The sequence below is a fragment of the Rhinopithecus roxellana genome, chromosome 20 (assembly GCF_007565055.1).
Source record: "Rhinopithecus roxellana isolate Shanxi Qingling chromosome 20, ASM756505v1, whole genome shotgun sequence".
Classification (NCBI taxonomy): Eukaryota; Metazoa; Chordata; class Mammalia; order Primates; family Cercopithecidae; genus Rhinopithecus; species Rhinopithecus roxellana.
Window position 1 is genome coordinate 70,761,136 of NC_044568.1, and position 18,323 is coordinate 70,779,458.

Sequence of the window (18,323 nt, forward strand, 5' to 3'; positions counted from 1 at the left end):
GCCAAGTCAAAAGCTGAAATGCGACGTTGGACGGAGGAGGGAGGAGAGGGAAAGCAGAGAGGGAGGGAGGGAAACGGCCGGTGGCCTCCTCTGCCCAAAGGGTTCCAGAAGAAACGATTTGGGGATGGGGTATGGGAGGCGGCCTCTGCGACCGCGCTTGGCACTGCGCCCGCCCCGCCGGGGCGAGATCGGAGGGAGGGGCGACCGGCTCGCGGTGACCTCGATGGGAGGGGGCCTGGCCCGCGGCTCAGGGCGCCCCCGGCTCCCTGCGCCCGGCCCTTCGCCTCCGCCGAGCGCGCCAGCACAGGAAGGCGGCGGTCAGGAGCCCCAGGCCCGCACTGAGCGCGGCCAGCGACGAGCCCTGGGCCAGGTCCAGGCGGGGTCCCCGCAGCGAGAAGGTGATGGCCGTGGCAGCTGCACCAGCTAGCACGGCTACGGCACCGAACGGCAGAATGCAGCGCGGCCACGAGCCCCCCGCGCCGCCGGTGACCAAGAGCAGGGCGCGCAGGGCCCCGGGGGGCTCAGGGTGCACCAGACCCGGCCCGGGTGGCGAGGCGGGCGCCGCGGGCGGAGGCTCGAGCGCGCTCATGCCGCTAACCCGGTGGCCGCGCTCGGTGGGTGGTGTGGACGCCCGCGCAGTCCCAATGGCGTTCCGGGATCGCCACCTCAGAGCCCATTGGCTCCAGAGGTGGTGACGCCAGCTGGGAGCCTGGGGAGTCAGCAGCTGCCTCTGGGTTTTGGCGGGGAATCGGGGTGGGCGGGCATCAGTCGGAGGAGGAGGCCTGTCTTTCCTGCCCTGGACCCCTGTGTCGGGGCCTCCCCAGGACCCCCACAAAGCTATCTAGGCCGCCTCCCTGCTCCAGGAAACCACTGTCCTCTGGGTTGGCCCCGGGATTGGTGGATCATTGAGTCAGTGCACGTCTGGCTCCCATCAGGGCCTGACCAGGGTAGAGGGGGACAGCACCCCCGTCCTCCTGAGGCACATATCCAGTAGGCATGGGGGATGCACCAAGTCAGCCAGTGAAATAAGGCTGGGTAGAGACCACCTGCTCTGGAAAGCCACACGGGTGTACAGTCCGGGCGCGGTTGGGGCTTCAAGTAAGTCAGCGGCTCCTGCAGATAGAGGCACCTGGGCATAAGCCTGGAGGCAGCAATGGGGTGGCTGGGAGGGGCAAGGCTGGCTGATCTGCACAAGGGGTGTGACCCTGGGGCTGCTGCCAGGCTGCAGGGGCAGGGGGTGGAGCTGCTCTGTCCCTGGAGGCGCCCCCTCAATGCAATGAGGATCATGGTTTTTGGTTTCCTGTCCTGGTCTCTGTCATCTGGTCCCCAGCAGCCCTCAACTCGGGACTCTGGGTCTGAGCGTTTCTGGCCTGCGGGGCTGTCAGGCCCTTTACAAGCAGGACCTACCTGCGATGCTTCATCTGGTTCTTAGTAGACCCAGCTTTCTCCGAGTGCCACCCACCTTCTGTCCTGCTGCCCTGTCCAGGGGGGCACCTTGGGGAAGAGGCTGGTAATCTTCCCTGTCGCAGGTACCTGCCTACAGCTGGGCTTGGTGGAGCTCCTGCGCTGTCCACACAGAGCACTTGGCCCCAGCTCCCAACATGTTTGGGTTGCCTCGGGCCCTCAGTGCAGGTTCGTTTAAAGATTGGCTCACTGCAACCTCTGCCTCCCAGGTTCAAGCAATTCTCCTGCCTCAGCCTCCTGAGTAGTTGGGACTGCAGGCACCCGCCACCATGCCCAGCTAATTTTTTTGTTTGTTTTGAGATGGAGTCCCACTCTGTCACCCAGTCTGGAGTATAGTGGCACCATCTTGGCTCACTGCAACCTCTGTCTCCTGGGTTCCAGCGATTCTCCTGCCTCAGCCTCCCAGGTAGCTGGGACCACAGGTACATGCCACCACACCCAGCCAATTTTTTTGTATTTTTAGTAGAGACGGGGTTTCACCGTGTTAGCCAGGATGGTCTCGATCTCCTGACCTCGTGATCCGTCCACCTTGGCCTCCCAAAGTGCTGGGATTACAGGCATGAGCCACCGCGCCTGTCCTCTAGTTTTTATATTTTGAATGGAGACAGGGTTTCAACATGTTAGCCAGGCTAGTCATGAACTCCTGACCTCAGGTCATCCGCCTGCCTCATCCTACCAAAGTGCTGGGATTACAGGTGTAAGCCACCACGCCCCGCCTGTGGCCAGCACTTGAGATGCAACAAGTAATCTCTATGCCGGCCCCTGAGGTCATCACCACCATCACCCAGCATGACAGTGGAGACAAACCTGGACAACTGGGGCTGAGTCCTTGAGAATCTTGCCCAGTCCCAGGGCCAAAAACAAGTCATTTTGCAAATCCACCTCTGTGGTTGCAGAGGGCCCAACCCTGACCTCTGCTCTTTCCTGCCTTCATGGGGAAGGGAAGGAGGCTCAGAGGAGGTGAGAGTAGAGTGGCTAAAGGGTGAAGAGGTAAAAGGCCCTTCCTGGTGGAAGCCATGTGAACCGGTGACCCCACACCTGCCCCAGTGACAGCGCCAGGAGGGGGAGCTGGGCGTAGGCACCAGGAGACAGTGGGAAGCAGAGCTGGGTGGCTGTGGCAGAGACAGTGACCGGCCTGTTCTCCAATATGGCCTTGTGGTTTTCGTGTTCTCCAATGAATGAGTATAACTTATAGCCTATAGAGGGTGGGGCTTTCAGCAGTGCTGGGCCCACCTTGAGTGACCTTGTCCTGTCTCAAAGTCCTAGGCTCGGCCGGGTGCAGTGGCTCACGCCTGTAATCCCAGCACTTTGGGAGGCCGAGGCAGCCAGATCACGAGGTCAGGAGTTCAAGACCAGCCTGGCCAAGATGGCGAAACCCCGTTTCTATTAAAAAACTACAAACATTAGCCAGGCGTGGTGGCACGTGCCTGTAATCCCAGCTACTTGGAAGGCTGAGGCAGAATAATCGCTTAAACCCAGACGGCAGAGGTTGGAGTAAGCTGAGATTGCGCCACTGCACTCCAGGCTGGGTGACAGAGAGAAAAAAAAAAAGTCCTAGGCTCAAGCGATCCTCCCGCCTTAGCCTCCCAAGCATTTGGGATTACAGGCAGACATGCCATGCCCGGCTCATTTTAAAATTTTGTGTAGAGATGGGGTCTCACTGTTCAAACTGGTCTCAAACTCCTGGCCTCAAGCAATCCTCCCACTTCAGCCTCCCCCAGTGCTGGGATTACAGGTGTGACCTACCATACCCAGTCCATTTATAATCTTGATAAATACACTTGATATATTCCTTTTCAGCATGACATGTATCAACCAGTGATGTAACCTGATAAACAAAATCATAAAGAAACAAGGGCCCAAGTCCCACCTTGGCATGATTTAAATACATATGCTTTCAGCCAGGCGCAGTGGCTCACACCTGTAAACCCAGCACGCTGGGAGGGCGAGGTGGGAGGATCACCTGAGGTCAAAAGTTGGAGACTAGCCTGTCCAACAAGGTGAAATCCCATCTTTACTGAACATAAAAAAAAAAAAAAAAAAAAAAAAAAAGCCAGGCGTGGTGGCTGGAGCCTGTAATTCCAGCTACTTGGGAGGCTGAGGCAGGAAAACCACCTGAACCTGGGAAGCAGAAGTTGCAGTGAGCTGGAATCATGCCACTGCACTCTAGCCTGGGCGACAGAGTGAGACTGTCTCAACAAAAATAAGTACAAATGCTTTCTAAAGTGGCTTTAATATCACACAAGCAGCTCTTTGGTTTACACTGAGAGAAAACAGAGGGAGCAGGAAAGGCTCCCCGCTGGCCTCTGGAGTCCAGGAGCCTTGGGAAGGCTGAAAGTCAGCCCTGACCAGCAGGCTTAGTTGTCCTGAGAAGAGCTTCTGAGGCCACCTGGTCCAGTTCACCAGGTCTCCCAGGGAAGCACAGGCATCTTTGGGTCCCCGAGCACAGTGCCAGAGAAGACACTCCCAATCCCCATCTGAACAGGGCTGAGGGGATGCTCCCTGGCAGGCCAGCGCCCAGGTGGTCCTGAGGCCTGGTGGGTGCAGCATGGGAAAGGCTCAGTCCACAGGTTCATCTCGCAGGATGGTGAGGACACGTGCGCCTCCCTCGCAGAGCAGGCTGTGCACAGCCCGGCACAGGGTCAGCCAGGACGGCCCCTCCGGCTGTGCAGCACTTACCAGGGGGAGAAGTTCAGCCATCAGGACCTGGGAGCAGGGCAGGGCCAAGGTCTCAGGGGCACCTAGGCTGGGGGCAATCCTGGGACAGGCTTCAAGGCCCCAATGCTTCAGCCTCTCCCTCCTGCCACCCCTAGCTCAGTCTGGCCTGTGCACTTCCCAACCCACACACACAGACCCCAGGCTTGCCCCCATCCTCCTGGGTTCTGGGGGGTGGAGCAGTCAAGCCCCTACCCTCAGGTCCTCCTCAACGCTGCAGACCTCTGTTGCACCCCCATCTCCTCTTCCAGAAGCACCTTTTCCAAGTGGATCTGCTGGTCCAGCACGGCCACTCGTAGCTTGAGGGCCGCCAGGGTCTGCAGCTCCTGGGTGCTGGAGTAGACAAGCAGCTGGGGGCTCCATGTAGGCTCCGCTCCGCCCCCACAGGACAGCGAGGCTCTGGGAGGCCTCCCCACAGGACACGGTAATGGTGGCCGTTCCGCCACCGCTGTGTGCACAGGACAACGTGGCCACTGGGGTGGCAGCCAAAGCCGCGGCCCCGCTTTTCCTGTTTGCCTGGCTCTCCCAGGCATCTGCACCACTTGCCCTGACTTTAGGGGAAAGGTGGGCTTTCAGGACAGTCCCGTGCAAGACTGTGTGTCTTGAGCTTGGACTTGCTGGCAGGGAGTCCTCTGTGGGGTGGCCCTCTGCCTGCTTAATTTCTTTACTGTGTTTATGCACGACTTTTGTGAGATTGGCTTTCCTTTTGACAAATGGTGTATTTTCACTCTTAAAATGTCAAGCAATTAGAAAATACAAAGGAGGAAACAAGTTCTATAAATAACCACTTCACGGGAGCTGATTCTCATGAGCTACTTTCTCTTTTTTTTTTTTTTGAGATGGAGTCTCGCTCTGTCACCCAGGCTGGAGTGCAGTGGCGCAATCTCAGCTCACTGCAAGCTCCGCCTCCTGGGTTCAAGCAATTCTCGTGCTTCAGTCTCCCAAGCAGCTGAGATTACAGGTGTGCACCATCATACCCAGCTAATTTTTGTATTTTTAGTAGAGATGGGCTTTCACCATTTTGGCCAGGCTGGTCTTGAACTCCTGACCTCAAACGATCCGCCTGCCTCGGCCTCCCAAAGTGCTGGGTTACAGGCGTGAGCCACCGTGCCTGGCCTCACACGCTACTTTTTCTTTTTGTTTTTGAGATGGGGTCTCGCTCAGTCGCCCAGGCTGGAGTGCAGTGACGCGATCTCGGCTCACTGCAAGCTCCTCCTCCCAGGTTCACACCATTCTCCTGCCTCAGCCTCCCAAGTAGCTGGGACTACAGGCGCCTGCCACCACGCCTGGCTAATTTTTTGTATTTTTAGTAGAGACAAGGTTTCACGGTGTTAGCCAGGATGGTCTTGATCTTCTGACCTTGTGGTCCGCCTGCCTTGGCCTCCCAAAGTGCTGGGATTACAGGTGTGAGCCACAGTGCCCGGCCCTCACACGCCACTTTTTCAACAACTGGGTGAATAAGCAACAGCTCAGAGCAGTGAGGTTCTGTGTGTGGGGAGCAGCGAGGTAGGGGAGCTGCCCTGAGGAGGAGAGGAAGGCTGACTGCTCCCATAGGACAACTGGTGAGGACCCAGCACACTGGGGAGTGGCATTGGGCGGGGGGGGGGGGGGGTCACCAACTTGCATCTGGTCCCTGGGCTGCTCACCTTTCCCTGAGGTACAGACAAAGCTGGCTAAAGCACCCTGTCCCTGGCCCAGACCTCAGTGCAGGTGGCAGGGTGGGGGCGGGGTCTCACCTGCACGCAGTTCCTGCAGCCTCTGCAGACACTGGCCCACCATGGCCTGCAGCCCCTCCAGTGTGAGCAGGCAGCGGTACTCCTGCATCCAGTCCACAGGGGCTGCAGAAGAGTCAGGGAGGGCAGGTGGGGTCTGTGGCAGTCTGGAAACCCTCCCTGCACTAGCCGTCCACACTCCTCCCGAGACAGACCCAGGACCCACTGACCTGCGGAGAGTTCCTTCCTCACACGCAGTCTCAGCAGTGAACAGGCCTTCCGCAGGCGCCTTGCCTCCGCCTCCACTTCCGCAGCACTGAGCCTGGGCTGGGACCCGCCTGACTGGATATGGGTCAGGAAAACTTCCCTGCAGCCAAGCCCCTCTGCTCCCACCAAGGACAGGGCCCTGGCCATCCCACACCAGCCCCTCCTGGGGCTGCTCCACAAACCTGCCAGGTTCAGAGCCAGAGTACCCCCCCCAGGCTCCCACAAGCCCAGCAAGGATACAGCTGTCTGCATGTTCTGGAGGAACTGGGTTTTGGCGGCAGCGGCATCCATGGAATCACTGGTCTGCAGGGAACTGAGCTGGACCCACAGTCTGGGGTGCACACGTGGGGCGCCCCAGGAACCACAGAGGGACACGGTTATTCCAGCTGATGAGCTGGGCCTTGGGAGGTAGGCAAGGGCCAGGGTGGGGACCCCAGGCTGGGCATCTGGCTCTGCTGAATGCCCGGAGGGGTCTCCAGAGGATGCAGGGAACCAAGAGGACACTGACCAGAACTAGGGAACAGAACTAACAGGCTGGCAGACTTTTAATGTCAACAATGACCCCACTCACCAAAGAGGGCAAAGAGACCCACTGGAAAGTATCTCGAACCTGCACCCGAGCTGGTGATGCCTCCAGGTTCTCCCCTACCCCTGTCTAGCCAAAGACCTCAGCCTCACCTCAAGTTCTGGGAAGCCGCTTTCCTGAATGCCGCAGGCAGCCGCAGCAGGTGCCTGTCAGAGAAGCCGGTGTTCAGAGGAGCATCGCTTTGCTCTGGGGTCTGCAACTCCCATTTCCTGCTCAGAGCCCAATCAGGGATGAGGCTTCTTGCCCCTTTCCCACACCTGATCCCACCAAGGATAAGCCCCCTTGGATAGGGCTTCCAGAGTGGCCATGGGAGAAGCACAGTCCAGTGCTGCCCCAGTAGAGAGAAGAGGGGGCCCCGTGAGCAGAGCCCACACCCTCCAGAGCCCATCTGGAGCCTCTGGCCTGAGCAAATAAGGGGACAGCCACAGAGGAGAGGGCAGGACAGGCTCTAGTACTTCCCGGTCCTGATGGTGCCAAACCACCACCAAACTGTTTCATTCTGCCAGCTTCTGAGCACGAGCCTCAGGGGTGCACCCCAGGCCTCAATGCCCTGCCCTCCCTGTCACCCCAAATCCCAGGCTCCTTGCTAGCCAGGGTCTGAGGAGGCAGAGATAGAAGTCCCTCCAGTGAGTGTCTGGGAAACCTACCCCTTCTCCTTGAGTGTGAAGGCTTCTGGGGCCTGAGGAGCAGCCGATGGGGCCATATGCTGGTTCCTGAGGCCCGCTCCAGGCCTGGGGGCTCGGGCTCCTATCCCAACACGGGTCCTATCCCGCCCTGATGGCAGCCAGCGCTCAGGGCGGCCCTTGGCAGGCACCGTGGTCTGGCGGAGGCCCTTCGTGGGTCTCGTGTCTGAAGCATGGCCACCAGCTTGGCCTGGGGGCTGGGGTGGGGTGGAGGCTGTCGTGCCAGGAGAGGTGACAAAGGACCCAGATTTCAGGCTGGGGGCCTTGTTTCTTTCTCCAGCCTTAGTGATGCCTCTTCGAACCCGAACAGCCTTCTCCAGTGCCTGGGTCAGAAACTCCAACTCTTTGAGGTCTTGTGGACTGGGTGTGCATGCTGTGAAAGCCAAGAATTATGCAGGGATCTCTCCCCACTGTCCCCCAGGAGAGTCCCTCACAACTGCACTCCAGAAGACAGACCAGAGCAGCACCTGGATTAGGTGGGTGGTGGAGGTTTACCTGGAAGGGGGTCCTCTTCATTAGTTTCTGGCTCTGGAGGTGGCTCCCAAGCCCAGGTCCCAGTTGGTTCCCTACAAAGACATGGGCAGCCGTCGCACGGCCAGAAGGCAGGGCCCAGCCAAACAGACGAAAGGGGGCCGCCGGGCCCCGCGGCAGGCCCCCAGCTCAGAGCTTGCAGAGTAACGGGGGTGGCACTGACAACCTATAGCTCCGAAGTGGGCGGCTGCGCCCAGTCTCCCAGCCACGGGACTCTGAGGGGCCGAGGGAGGTCTGGCCAGGGGGTCCCGGGTTCCGCGTACCAGGCCTGCAGCAGCCGACGGCAGACGCGCAGGCTCTGCTCCAGTTGCAGCTGTCGCTGTGCGCAGGCGTCCAGGGCGCCCTGCAGCTCGGCCACCAGCCTGGGGGACGCACCGGCGGCTCATCACCTCGGCCAGCGTCGGGCCACGGGCCCCGCGCCTGACTGCCAGCCCGCCCGCGTCCTCCCGCCCCCTCCCGCCGCGCAGGCCTCACCGGCGCGAGCAGTCCGCGGGCAGCATGAAGGTAGCGGCGTCTCCTTGCAATTTGCCGCCTCTGAAGAGCCACGCCCCTTCCGGGCGGGAAGACCGCCCCTTCCCGGCCGGGCTGCCCAGTCCTGGTCCGGGGCTCCGGGGCCGCCCCCGAAGCTTTCTCTCCCTCATTGCGGGCGAGCCTCAAGCCCCGCCCACTCCTGCCCCCTAGGTCTCCGAGGCCGCCAGGGAGGGGACTGCGGGCGACGCCGGGATTTTGGTTTGGGTAACTGGGTAGATGGGGGCGCCATTATCGCGCTTCTCTTGTAGGGCGCCTGTGAAGGTTATACGAGAGGCTCCACCTGTCCTTACTGAAAGTGCTCCAACGCAGGGACCGGCCGTCCTGCTGACAACCGGGCCACCGAGCACAGGGAAAGGAAGGGGTTGCTGGAGGTGAGGATGCCGCCTGTCAGGAGCGGGGATGAGGGAGGAGAAAGTGTTCACTTTTGGACATGTGACGTGATAGCACTGGGCAGAGGGGAGGAAGCTCAGACCTTGGAGCAGTGGACCCGGCGAGGCGGCCCTTGGTGGGGCAGGGGACGGGTAGGGACAGGTGACGGGGCCCAGACAATGGCCAGGGAGGTGGAGGAGCAGTAGGACAGTGTCACAGAGGCAACAAGAGGCTGTCGCGGGAGGGAGTGGGTCACAGGCCAAGCGCTGCTGAGGTCTCGGCGATGTACACAGCACCGAGGGGTGGGGGGGTTGGCGGACAGGGCCTTCAGTGATGCAGGGGACATCTGGGGGAGGAAGTGAGGAGGGCAGCAGGGCCCCATGTAGTTGGTGTTAACAAGAATAAACAATGACGGGCAAGAAATCCCAGGCGGTAGCTGGAGGAAAGACAGACCTGGGGGTGCTGTTTAAAGATGGGACAGGTGAGTCCATTCCATAGTCGTTAATGGGAAGGTGTCATCGCAGAAGGGGAGGAGGGCACAAAGGGAGTTGTCAGGGAGGTTGGGAACCAGGCCACTCTGGCCCAGCGCTCCAGGTGGGCCCCTCCATCAGCGGTGGGGGAGGGTGACGGTGGCCCTGCCTCCCTGGAGGCTCTCTGTGGAGGAGGAGGCAGCACTCGAGATGCAGGAGCCCACCCACTCTAGCAGGTGATGCCAGGCTCCCCCGGAGTGGTTTCCTCCTTCAGGTGCAAGCTGGGAGAAAGCAGAGAACTGACTCCATGAAGAGTTGGGATTTTGACAAAAGAGCCCCTGGACAAGGGGTTGAGGCAGCGAAGGACGTCCATCACTCAGATCTGTCACTATCCTCACATTTAATCCTCACAACACCCCTGTGAGGTAGGTATCATCGCCCCCTCTTACAAATGAGGAAACTGAGGCTCACACATGCCCAGGGGCACACAGTCGACAGGACGGGTCTACAGTTCCAACGCTTCAGTTCTCACTCCGACCACGCCCCACCCAGGGTGGCCAGAATTCCCTTATAGTAGCAAGAAGACAGCTGCCGTGGACACGAACACACACAACACCAGCACACAGAAAAGCAGCAGCTCAGTGAGCATCTCCCAGCCCTGGGTTTCTCGTTCAAGAGCATTTGGGGGGCCAGGCGCAGTGGCTCATGCCTGTAATCCCAGCACTTTGGGAGGCTGAAGTGAGCAGATCACCTGAGGTCATGAGTTCGAGACCAGCCTGGCCAAAATGGTGAAATCCCGTCTCTACTGAAAATACAAAAATTAGCCCGGCATGGTTGGGTGCTTGTAATCCCAACTACCTGGGAGGCTGAGGCAGAATCTGGGAGGCGGAGGTTGCAGTGAGTTGAGATCATGCCACTGCACTCCAGCCAGGGCGAAAAGAGCAAAACTCCGTCTTAAAAAAAAAAGAAAAGCATCTGGGGGACACTTCTAGCCAAGTGGTTCTTTCTTACATTTGCAGAGGAAAAAAATGGATGGCAGCAGGGTGAGTGTGTTGTGGTAAGCCCATCCCCAGGGAGAGGCCACGGTCACATGGCCCCAGACAGGCTCCCCAGGCGTGGACTGCTGTCTCCCAGGCTCCCTTTCCATGCAGGAGCGGAGTCTCCGTGGCCAGCAGGAAAGCCCAGGGGTCTGCCTCCCTCCCACGGGCCCCCAGAGCACAGCTGCAGTTGGGATCAGCCAGGACACGGCCCCTGACTGCTCTACTCCTCTGCCTCTTGGTCACCTCAGATGTTATAGGGGACTTCAAGTTTTTTCTGGCTAGCCTCTCTGGGAAAATTCTTTTTACATAAAGTGTGTCAGGATGGCATTGAGGGGCTGGAGTAAGATTTTTGTTTTGCAGTTGAACCTAAATAATGGTAGGAATCTCTTGTTTTTTTAATACCTTCTGTTTTAAGTTTTTCTTGTTTTCATCTTAGAAGAAGGAAATTTAGAAATAAAGACAGGAAAAGAATGGCCCAGAAATTCAGCATAAAGAGAGGTGTTCACATTGACAACATCTGTGGGTCACAGACAAACGCCTCTGGGACAGAGCTCTAAAATGAATAACGTGTCATAGGGAGTGGGCCTGTGGCCAAGGCAGTCCACGCAGTGTGCAGGGACACAGGCCCCCTTACCATGGAATCCCCACCCAGAAGCAAGTGGGTGCCCCATGCAGACCAAAGTGGATGAGGGGACAGTGGTGTGCTCAGAGCTGTCAGCTCCCCACTGGAGCCCCAAACCAGACAGATGTGGGCAGGAGCTCAAGTGGTGTCCGACTACCCAGGTCACACGTGCCTTGAGCAGGAACGCTGTCAGCTCCTGGCACCGGGCTCTGTTGGGGCTGGGAAGACCAGGACACACATGGGCTGAAGCTTCCAGAGACAGTGAGACATGGCAGGGACAGAGAGGTGCCCTCCATGCAGTGCGGCCAACTGCTTTGAGGCTAAACTTTCCAGAGAGGGATCTGACCTCTTCACTCTCATTTCAACATTCTCATGGCTAGCACGGGACTCCTGCGGAGAAAGAAACTTGGTGGCCACAAGTTACCCTCTCTGCTCTCTGTGCGAAGGCCTCTGGGATCTACACAGCATTCCTATGCTGTGCTCCCACCCCTCGCCTCCAGCCCCCTCAGTACACATCCACTGCGGCAAATGCGCTGACACACTTACAGCCTCACAAGGCCCAGGTTCGTGTCCTCCTCCTCACTGTGTGCGCATAGGTTTATCCGTTTCACCTGTTGCCGGGGAACACTGCTCTCGGGGGGACTTGGGGGACGACATTGTAAACATGACTTCCTGGCCTGATGGTGGCAGGGCTGTGTGTGCGAGTCACTGTCCAGGGACAGCACTGAGGTAGGTCGGGGCAGGACCCCCAAGCCACCATCCACAGAGCTTGTGGGACTCGTGGTGCTGACGGAGGAGTACCCTGAGGTCGTGACGTCCTTCCCTGGCTCCAGGCTGGTGCGGAGCAGGGACTTGGGTCCTGGGGTTGCAGGGATCTGGGTATCCAGCGCTAGTGCCTGTGGGTCCTGGGGTCTCTCGTCCTCTGGGCAAGCCTCCTCATCACTGGATTCCTGGCAGCAATGCTGTTCTGGGTTCAGGTAGACCACGGTGACATCGAGGATGCCACTGGGAGCTGTCACTGCAGGAAAGTTGGTGGGGAGGGAGATCATGTCACACCCAAGCATCAGGGGAGACCCCCTGCCAGGTCAGGACCCTGAAGTGCAGGTCAAGAATCTTCTACCTTGCTATGGTCCCCTGTGTTACTCTCCTGTGGTGAGAAGTGTGGGTGACATGCCTCTTCCAAGGCTGGACAGCTGCCTGCTATGACTCCAACAACAGTGGAGATGACAAGCTGGGCATCTAGCTCAAGCCAAGTGGATGCAGAAGCAAGCAACTGGGAAATCGACAGGACTCACACTAACTGGGCTTCTGGTAAGGACCCATGCAGTCTGCCTGGGGTTTGTACAGGGCAGTGATCCCAGCAGGGCAGTGAGGAGTGTCATGTAAACCACGTGGGCACATCTCAAACAACATTCTAGAAAGACAAATTAGCCTGTACAGCTAATTTTTAAATTTTTTGTCTTGCTATGTCACTCAGGACTGTCTTGAACTTCTAGCCTGAAGTGATCCTCCTGCCTCAGCCTCTCAAATTGCTGGGATTACAGGCATGAGCCACCACACCTGGCCTAGAAGGATCTCCATGAACTCCAGACAGGTCTCTACCTCCCTCATCCTAGTGAGGTCTTCCCAGCACAGAATGAGCAGGAGCCAGATAGGTGTGGCCTAAGTCCTCTCATCCCTGTGTGGTGGGAGAAGCTGTGGTGTTTTGGGGGTTCTCCCCTCCTCTCACTCTCCCCATGCCTGGACACACTCCCCGGCAGGGCAGGAGCTCTGTGCACATCCTCCTCCCTGCCACGGCACTCGCACAGGGCCAGGTGCCCAGAGACCCTCAGTGAGAGCCATCCTGTGTGATGTCCCTTCTGGTGCGCCCTGGCCCTACACTCACCGTCGCCCTCCTTCTCGCCCTCGCTCTCCTGGTCGCCTTCGTAGCCAGAGCAGCAGTCTAGGCTCCAGTCGAGGAAGCTGCCCAGCAGCGTCTCCTCCTGGCTGGACAGCTCCGCAGTGGGGGTGGTAACAAAGCTGCCCCTGTCCTCCTGGAGGCTGTTCTCCCGCTTCCTGCAAGGTGGAGAGAGCCCAGGAGACCTGGTCATGGGTGGCAGTGCTGGGAGGCCAGACCCTCTGCACCTACCTCTAACACCCGCGTGCCCCGGACTGTCACTGCATGCTCCCAAAGGGTCTGCTGCGTAGAAAATGCTGGTGAAGCTAGAACAGGTATAAGCCCTTGAGGCAGGGCCATCCTGGAGGACAGCTCAGGCAAACTCAGGCCCCAGGTCTGGGTGTGAAGCCCAGCCCACCTGGCTCAGCTGTGGGGCCTGGGCCAACCATCTGGTCCCCTGGACACCCCCAGGATGATGCCACCTTCCAGTGTTTTTTTTTTTTTTTGAGGTGGAGTCTTGCTCTGTCACCCAGGCTAGAGTGCAGTGGTGTGATCTTGGCTCACTGCAACCTCAGCCTCCCAGGTTCAAGTGATTCTCCTGCCTCAGGCTCCTGAGTAGCTGGGACTACAGGTGCCCACCATCACACCCAGCTAATTTTTGTATTTTTAGTAGAGACGGGGTTTCACCATGATGGCCAAGTTGGTCTCGAACTCCTAACCTCAGGTGATTCACTCGCCTCAGCCTTCCAAAGTGCTGGGATTACAGGCGTGAGCCACTGTGCCCGGCCCCTCTGGTGTTGATTAATAAGGGCCAGGCAGTGCTCAGCCCGGGGCCAGGCAGATTGCATGGAATGGCCTGGCCTTGGGCGGTGCCGGCACCCACGGCCAACTGGGGTCAAGTCTTGCTCGGGATGGGGCTGGAGGCCAGAGTGTGGGCCTGAGCCTGGGAAAAGCTGCCACACCAGCTGAGCCTTTCCACTTCCTGAACCCAGGGCCTGGTGGGGAGCGGGGGTGGAGAGAGCTACCCGTGTCACCCATGGGGGTCTGTCTCAGAGACTGATGGGGCTTTGGGGGGCCTCTGGAGAAGCGGGTTTAACACAGTGAGGCTGAGCACAGGGCCAGGCCCCCTCCTGGAGTAGCTATGCGTGTCTACATGGACTTTCCTCCTGATGACCCTGGCCCCAGGGAGTCGGTGCGTGTGTGGAGTGAGACAGGAGGGTCAGGTCTCCTGCCTTCCGCAAAATGGAAAGTGCTATCACGCTTCTTGGGGAGGAAGCAGCCGTAGCAGGGGCTTCGGCTGCTTCCCCAGGGTTTCCCAGGCATTTAGGTCTCCTGCCGGGGCCCACTCCCCACACAACACTCCTGGAGGCAGCCCTGCCTGGTCCTGTATTGACAGGGCAGACCCAGCCACCCAGTGCCCGCCCTTGGGAAAGTTACGGGTCACAGGGGCAGGGCCAGCAGCACAGGGAGGGCCCTGTTCATGGGGGCCTTGCAGGATCAATAGCAGCTCTCCAGGTGGGTAAGGTGGAAAGAGGAAGTTAACTCCAGGAGGAACAGCCAAGGTGCTGAGATAGCAGAAGCAGGTAAACAGGTTCACACGGGTAGTGAGGGAAGTGCTAGGGATGTGACTCAGGTCACAACTCGAGTGCTGGGAGTGACACAGCATCATGGAGCAGATAAGTACAGGACACGCATGACAGGCACGGACAGGGCTAGAGCCAGGCTGGGCTCCCGCATGCTCGAAACCATCTTCCTCCACAGGGAGCCCAGGCATGACTGCAGGGCTCCGTCCCAGGGTCACTGTCCTGGGATCTGCTGCTCCCCTGACAAGCCTTAGGGGCCTCTCTGTGTGATGGAGCGCTGAGGGAACTGGGCCGGCATGAGGGTGCGAGCATTGTATGGCGCAGGGTAACTAACCGTTTGGTTCTCCGCCCCGAGGGAGAGCTGAGGAAGGTGTGGATCTCCCCTGTGCTGAGGAAAGTCGGGGGGTCGGGGCTGTCTTGTGTCACTCCTAATGCCGCACACAACTGGCTGTAGCTCAGCACCTTAGGGGAAGCCAGAGTTAGGGGGTGCAGAGGCCCCAAGGGTGAGGCCCACCGACACCCCAGCACCCCATGAGACGCCCAGATGGCAGGTGAGAGGCACCTTTTCCTGGCTGATTTCTCCATAGCGCTTGTCCTCAAATCGCTGCTTCACGGCAGTCAGAGAGACTTGCCTGTAGTCCTTGGGGGCGTCATCGTGGAAGCTGGAAATAGTCACGTGGAGTGGACATGTGAGGCACCCCCACCCCATTTTTAGCCTTAGTTCACTGAAGTAAGCAATGAGAATGCAAAATGGTGCCGTCACTCTGGAGTCCAACCTGGCAGTTCCCCGAATGGTTAAATTTAGTCACCACAGAACCCAGCAATTCTCTCTAGGTAAAGACCCAGGGAAAAGGAAAAACTATGTCCACACAGAAACCTGTACTAGAATGTTCACGGCAGGACTGTTCACAATAGGCAAATGTCCACCAGCTGTGGGATGGATAAACACATGTGGTCCATGCAGGGGAATATTATTCAGCCATGAAAAGGAATAAAGCGACCGGGCGCGGTGGCTCAAGCCTGTAATCCCAGCACTCTGGGAGGCCGAGACGGGCGGATCACGAGGTCAGGAGATCGAGACCATCCTGGCTAACACGGTGAAACCCCGTCTCTACTAAAAAATACAAAAAACGAGCCGGGCAAGGTGGCGGGCGCCTGTAGTCTCAGCTACTCCGGAGGCTGAGGCCGGAGAATGGCATAAACCCGGGGGGCGGAGCTTGCAGTGAGCTGAGATCCGGCCACTGCACTCCAGCCTGGGCGACAGAGCGAGACTCCGTCTCAAAAAAAAAAAAAAAAGAAAAGAAAAAGAATAAAGCAGGGACACACGCCACAACATGGACAAACCCAGCAAACGTGACACTGAGGGAAATAACCTAGACACAAAAGGCCACCTGTCCTATGACTCCGTTTATATGCAATGTCCAGAATGGGAAAAATCTGTGGACAGAAAGTAGACCACTGAGTCATCTAGGGCTGAGGAAATGGCGGGGAACCAGAGGGTGACAGCTGAGGGGTGTGTTGTTCCTTTTCAGAAAGTGAAAATGTTGTAAATTTGATTGTTGTGATGACAAGCACAACTGTGTGAATAAACTAAAAGCCCATTAAATCATACAATAAAAGGAAGTTTAGTTTGTAAATAATGTTTCTAACTTATCTGGTTTGGAAAAAAAAATTAACTTTTTCAGGCAGAAGAGAATAAATGCAGCTCAGAAACAGCTTTTGGTGGCCAGCGTTGGGACGATCTGTGCTCCCCATAAGCAAAGGTGGGGGGGTAAGATCCATGCCGACCCTTCTACTGTCACCCTCGTTCCTTGCCCAGAAGGCACAGGGTCCGGACACTGCAGGAGAAAGCACCATGAGCAGCAGCACATGCCAAAGCCCGGGAGATGCCACCAGGTCCCCTGTGGCTGAAGTACAGTATGGGGTAGAAACAGCAGATGAGCCAGAGAAGGAGCTGCTCAAGGGCAAAGAGACCCCCAGGGAGTTCTGATCTCATCCTGGAAGCCGGACAGCAAGGCCCTGGGTAGTGTACACGGGACACGTGCGGGGTGGCTGCCAGTGTTCCAGGAGGCTGGGCAGTCACCATGGATAGCTCCAGCCCCCAAGCGGTGAGCGCACGAGGAAAGTGCACTGGCAAGGATGCAGGGATGGAGAAGCAGGAGCGGCTGGTGGAGGCCTCAGCTGGGCGCACAGTGGTTCATGCACCACGACCCACCAGGGCCAGAAAAGGCCATAGGCTGAGTCACACTGGCAGGGTGGGTGGCAGGTCAAGGTTGAGATGTGGTCTGAATCCTGGAAGTGATGAAGTCTCCCAGGAAAGGAGTCTGAGGGGTGGCAGAAAGCCAGAATTCCCTGGCCCCTTGGGGTGGGTGAGAAGGGAGACTAATACCCAGGCCGCATGGCCTAGGGCGGGAAGCTGAGGCACCCAAGGGAGGGAGGGTCAGCGTAAGGCTGGCTGGAGAAAAGCCACCCAGGCCTGGTGTGGTGGTGCCTGTGGTTTCAGCTACTCGAGAGGCTGACACAAGAGGATCCCTTAAGCCTGGGAGGTCAGGGTTGCAGTGAGCTAGGATGGCGCCACTGTACTCCAGCCTGGGCCCCCAACTCAAAAAAGGAAAAAAAAGCCTACACCGCTGAGTCTGCTGGATTTGGCTGAGGAAAGGGAAGTCATGGCAGAAGCAGGGAAGGGGGAGACCAGGGAGTGGTGGTGCCGAGAGGTGGGAGGAGCAAGTCTGTGAGCACAGCTGAGGAGGCGAGAGGGAGATGGCTGGTCGGATGCAAATTCAGCCCCATGCTTGTCCCCCTCGCCCCTCACTGGCATGACTCCACTCAGCCCCTGGCCCCGCTGGTCTGCACTGGGCCCTGGCATGGCTGCCCCCTTTGCCTGGGACTCAGATGCCCGAGTGACCCCGGCTACACTCCCTGAAGGGAGTTGCACCCACCCGTGCCACATGCCCCACTCCTGCCTGCTGTTTCTCCCATCATGACCTGACCTCTGAACTCTCTGTCCTGGCCTCTCCCCCAGCGCCCGGCCCACGGTGGGGGCTTCATGCACTGCATAGAACAAACCAACGTGGGCTGAAGGGAAGCTGCCAGGGCAGGTGAAGGGACTCAGATGCAGGGAGGGCCGGGCCAGGCTCAGCAGACAGAAGGGCAGAGGGGCCGGGGCAGGTGGAGGGAAGCCCAGTGGGGCTGGGGCAGAGAGGGGGCCACAGCTGGGCAGGATGGGGCAAGGGACCTGCCCGCAGGCTCCATCTTCTCAGTGAGACAGAGGATAGATCTATATCAACGGCTGCATTGGGATGGAAGCTGTTCTCTCAAGGGAAGGGGAGTGAGTATTTTCCCCACTGGGGGCCATGTGGTCTCCGCTGCACTATAAGCTCAGCCACTGCCAGAGCAAAAGCAGCTGCAGACGATGTGGAAACCAGTGAGGGCGGCTGCTGCCAAGAAAACCCCATTCACAAAAGCAGCCAGATGCCATCTGAGGGCCACACTGTGCCAGCGCCTGAGCTAGATGACAACTTGACACAGGTACAAGTTACCACAGGTCAGGGAGACGCCCTCATTTTTTTGTAGTACGTTCTGCTGCCTATGCAATGAGCTTGGGTTGGGAGCAGCTGCTCTCAATGTGAAAAAGGTGTGAGATAAGAAAGTCCTGGAATTTTTTTTTTTTTTAGATGGAGTTTCAGTCGTTGCCCGGGCTGGAGTGCAATGGCGCAATCTCGGCTCACTGCAACCTCTGCCTCCCAGATTCAAACGATTCTCCTGTCTTAGCCTCCTGAGTAGCTGGGATTACAGGCGCACGCCATCACGCCCAGTTAATTTTTGTTTTTTTAGTAGAGACAGGGTTTTGTCATGTTGACCAGGCTGGTCTCGA

At 58.3% G+C, this 18,323-nt stretch overlaps 2 protein-coding genes across 3 annotated transcripts in view; both read right to left on the minus strand.

The window, feature by feature from the left end:
- Positions 1-3,679: 3,679 nt before the first annotated feature.
- TEDC2 (tubulin epsilon and delta complex 2) lies at positions 3,680-8,517 on the minus strand. 2 transcript variants are annotated; one of them, XM_010387888.2, is made up of 10 exons: positions 8,433-8,517; positions 8,222-8,320; positions 7,923-7,993; positions 7,392-7,800; positions 6,837-6,890; positions 6,399-6,489; positions 6,122-6,233; positions 5,916-6,017; positions 4,437-4,627; positions 3,680-4,170 (listed from the first exon to the last, which is right to left on the minus strand). In XM_010387888.2, the coding sequence occupies exons 1-10, from the start codon at positions 8,456-8,458 to the stop codon at positions 4,024-4,026; spliced, it is 1,302 nt and encodes a 433-aa protein (XP_010386190.1). In that variant the 5' UTR covers positions 8,459-8,517; the 3' UTR covers positions 3,680-4,023. The 2 variants fall into 2 exon arrangements, with proteins under 2 accessions (XP_010386190.1, XP_030780156.1); XM_030924296.1 differs by having other exon boundaries at positions 4,062-4,512.
- Positions 8,518-9,711: 1,194 nt separating this feature from the next.
- The window catches only part of CCNF (cyclin F), a 33,533-nt gene continuing 24,921 nt past the window's right edge, over positions 9,712-18,323 (minus strand). The window contains exons 14-17 of the mRNA XM_010387886.2: positions 15,012-15,111; positions 14,784-14,911; positions 12,876-13,045; positions 9,712-12,008 (exon numbers count right to left, since the gene is read on the minus strand). Coding sequence (XP_010386188.1) covers positions 11,533-12,008; positions 12,876-13,045; positions 14,784-14,911; positions 15,012-15,111 — 874 coding nt within the window. The 3' untranslated portion in view covers positions 9,712-11,532. The remainder of the gene's footprint in view (positions 12,009-12,875; positions 13,046-14,783; positions 14,912-15,011; positions 15,112-18,323) is intronic.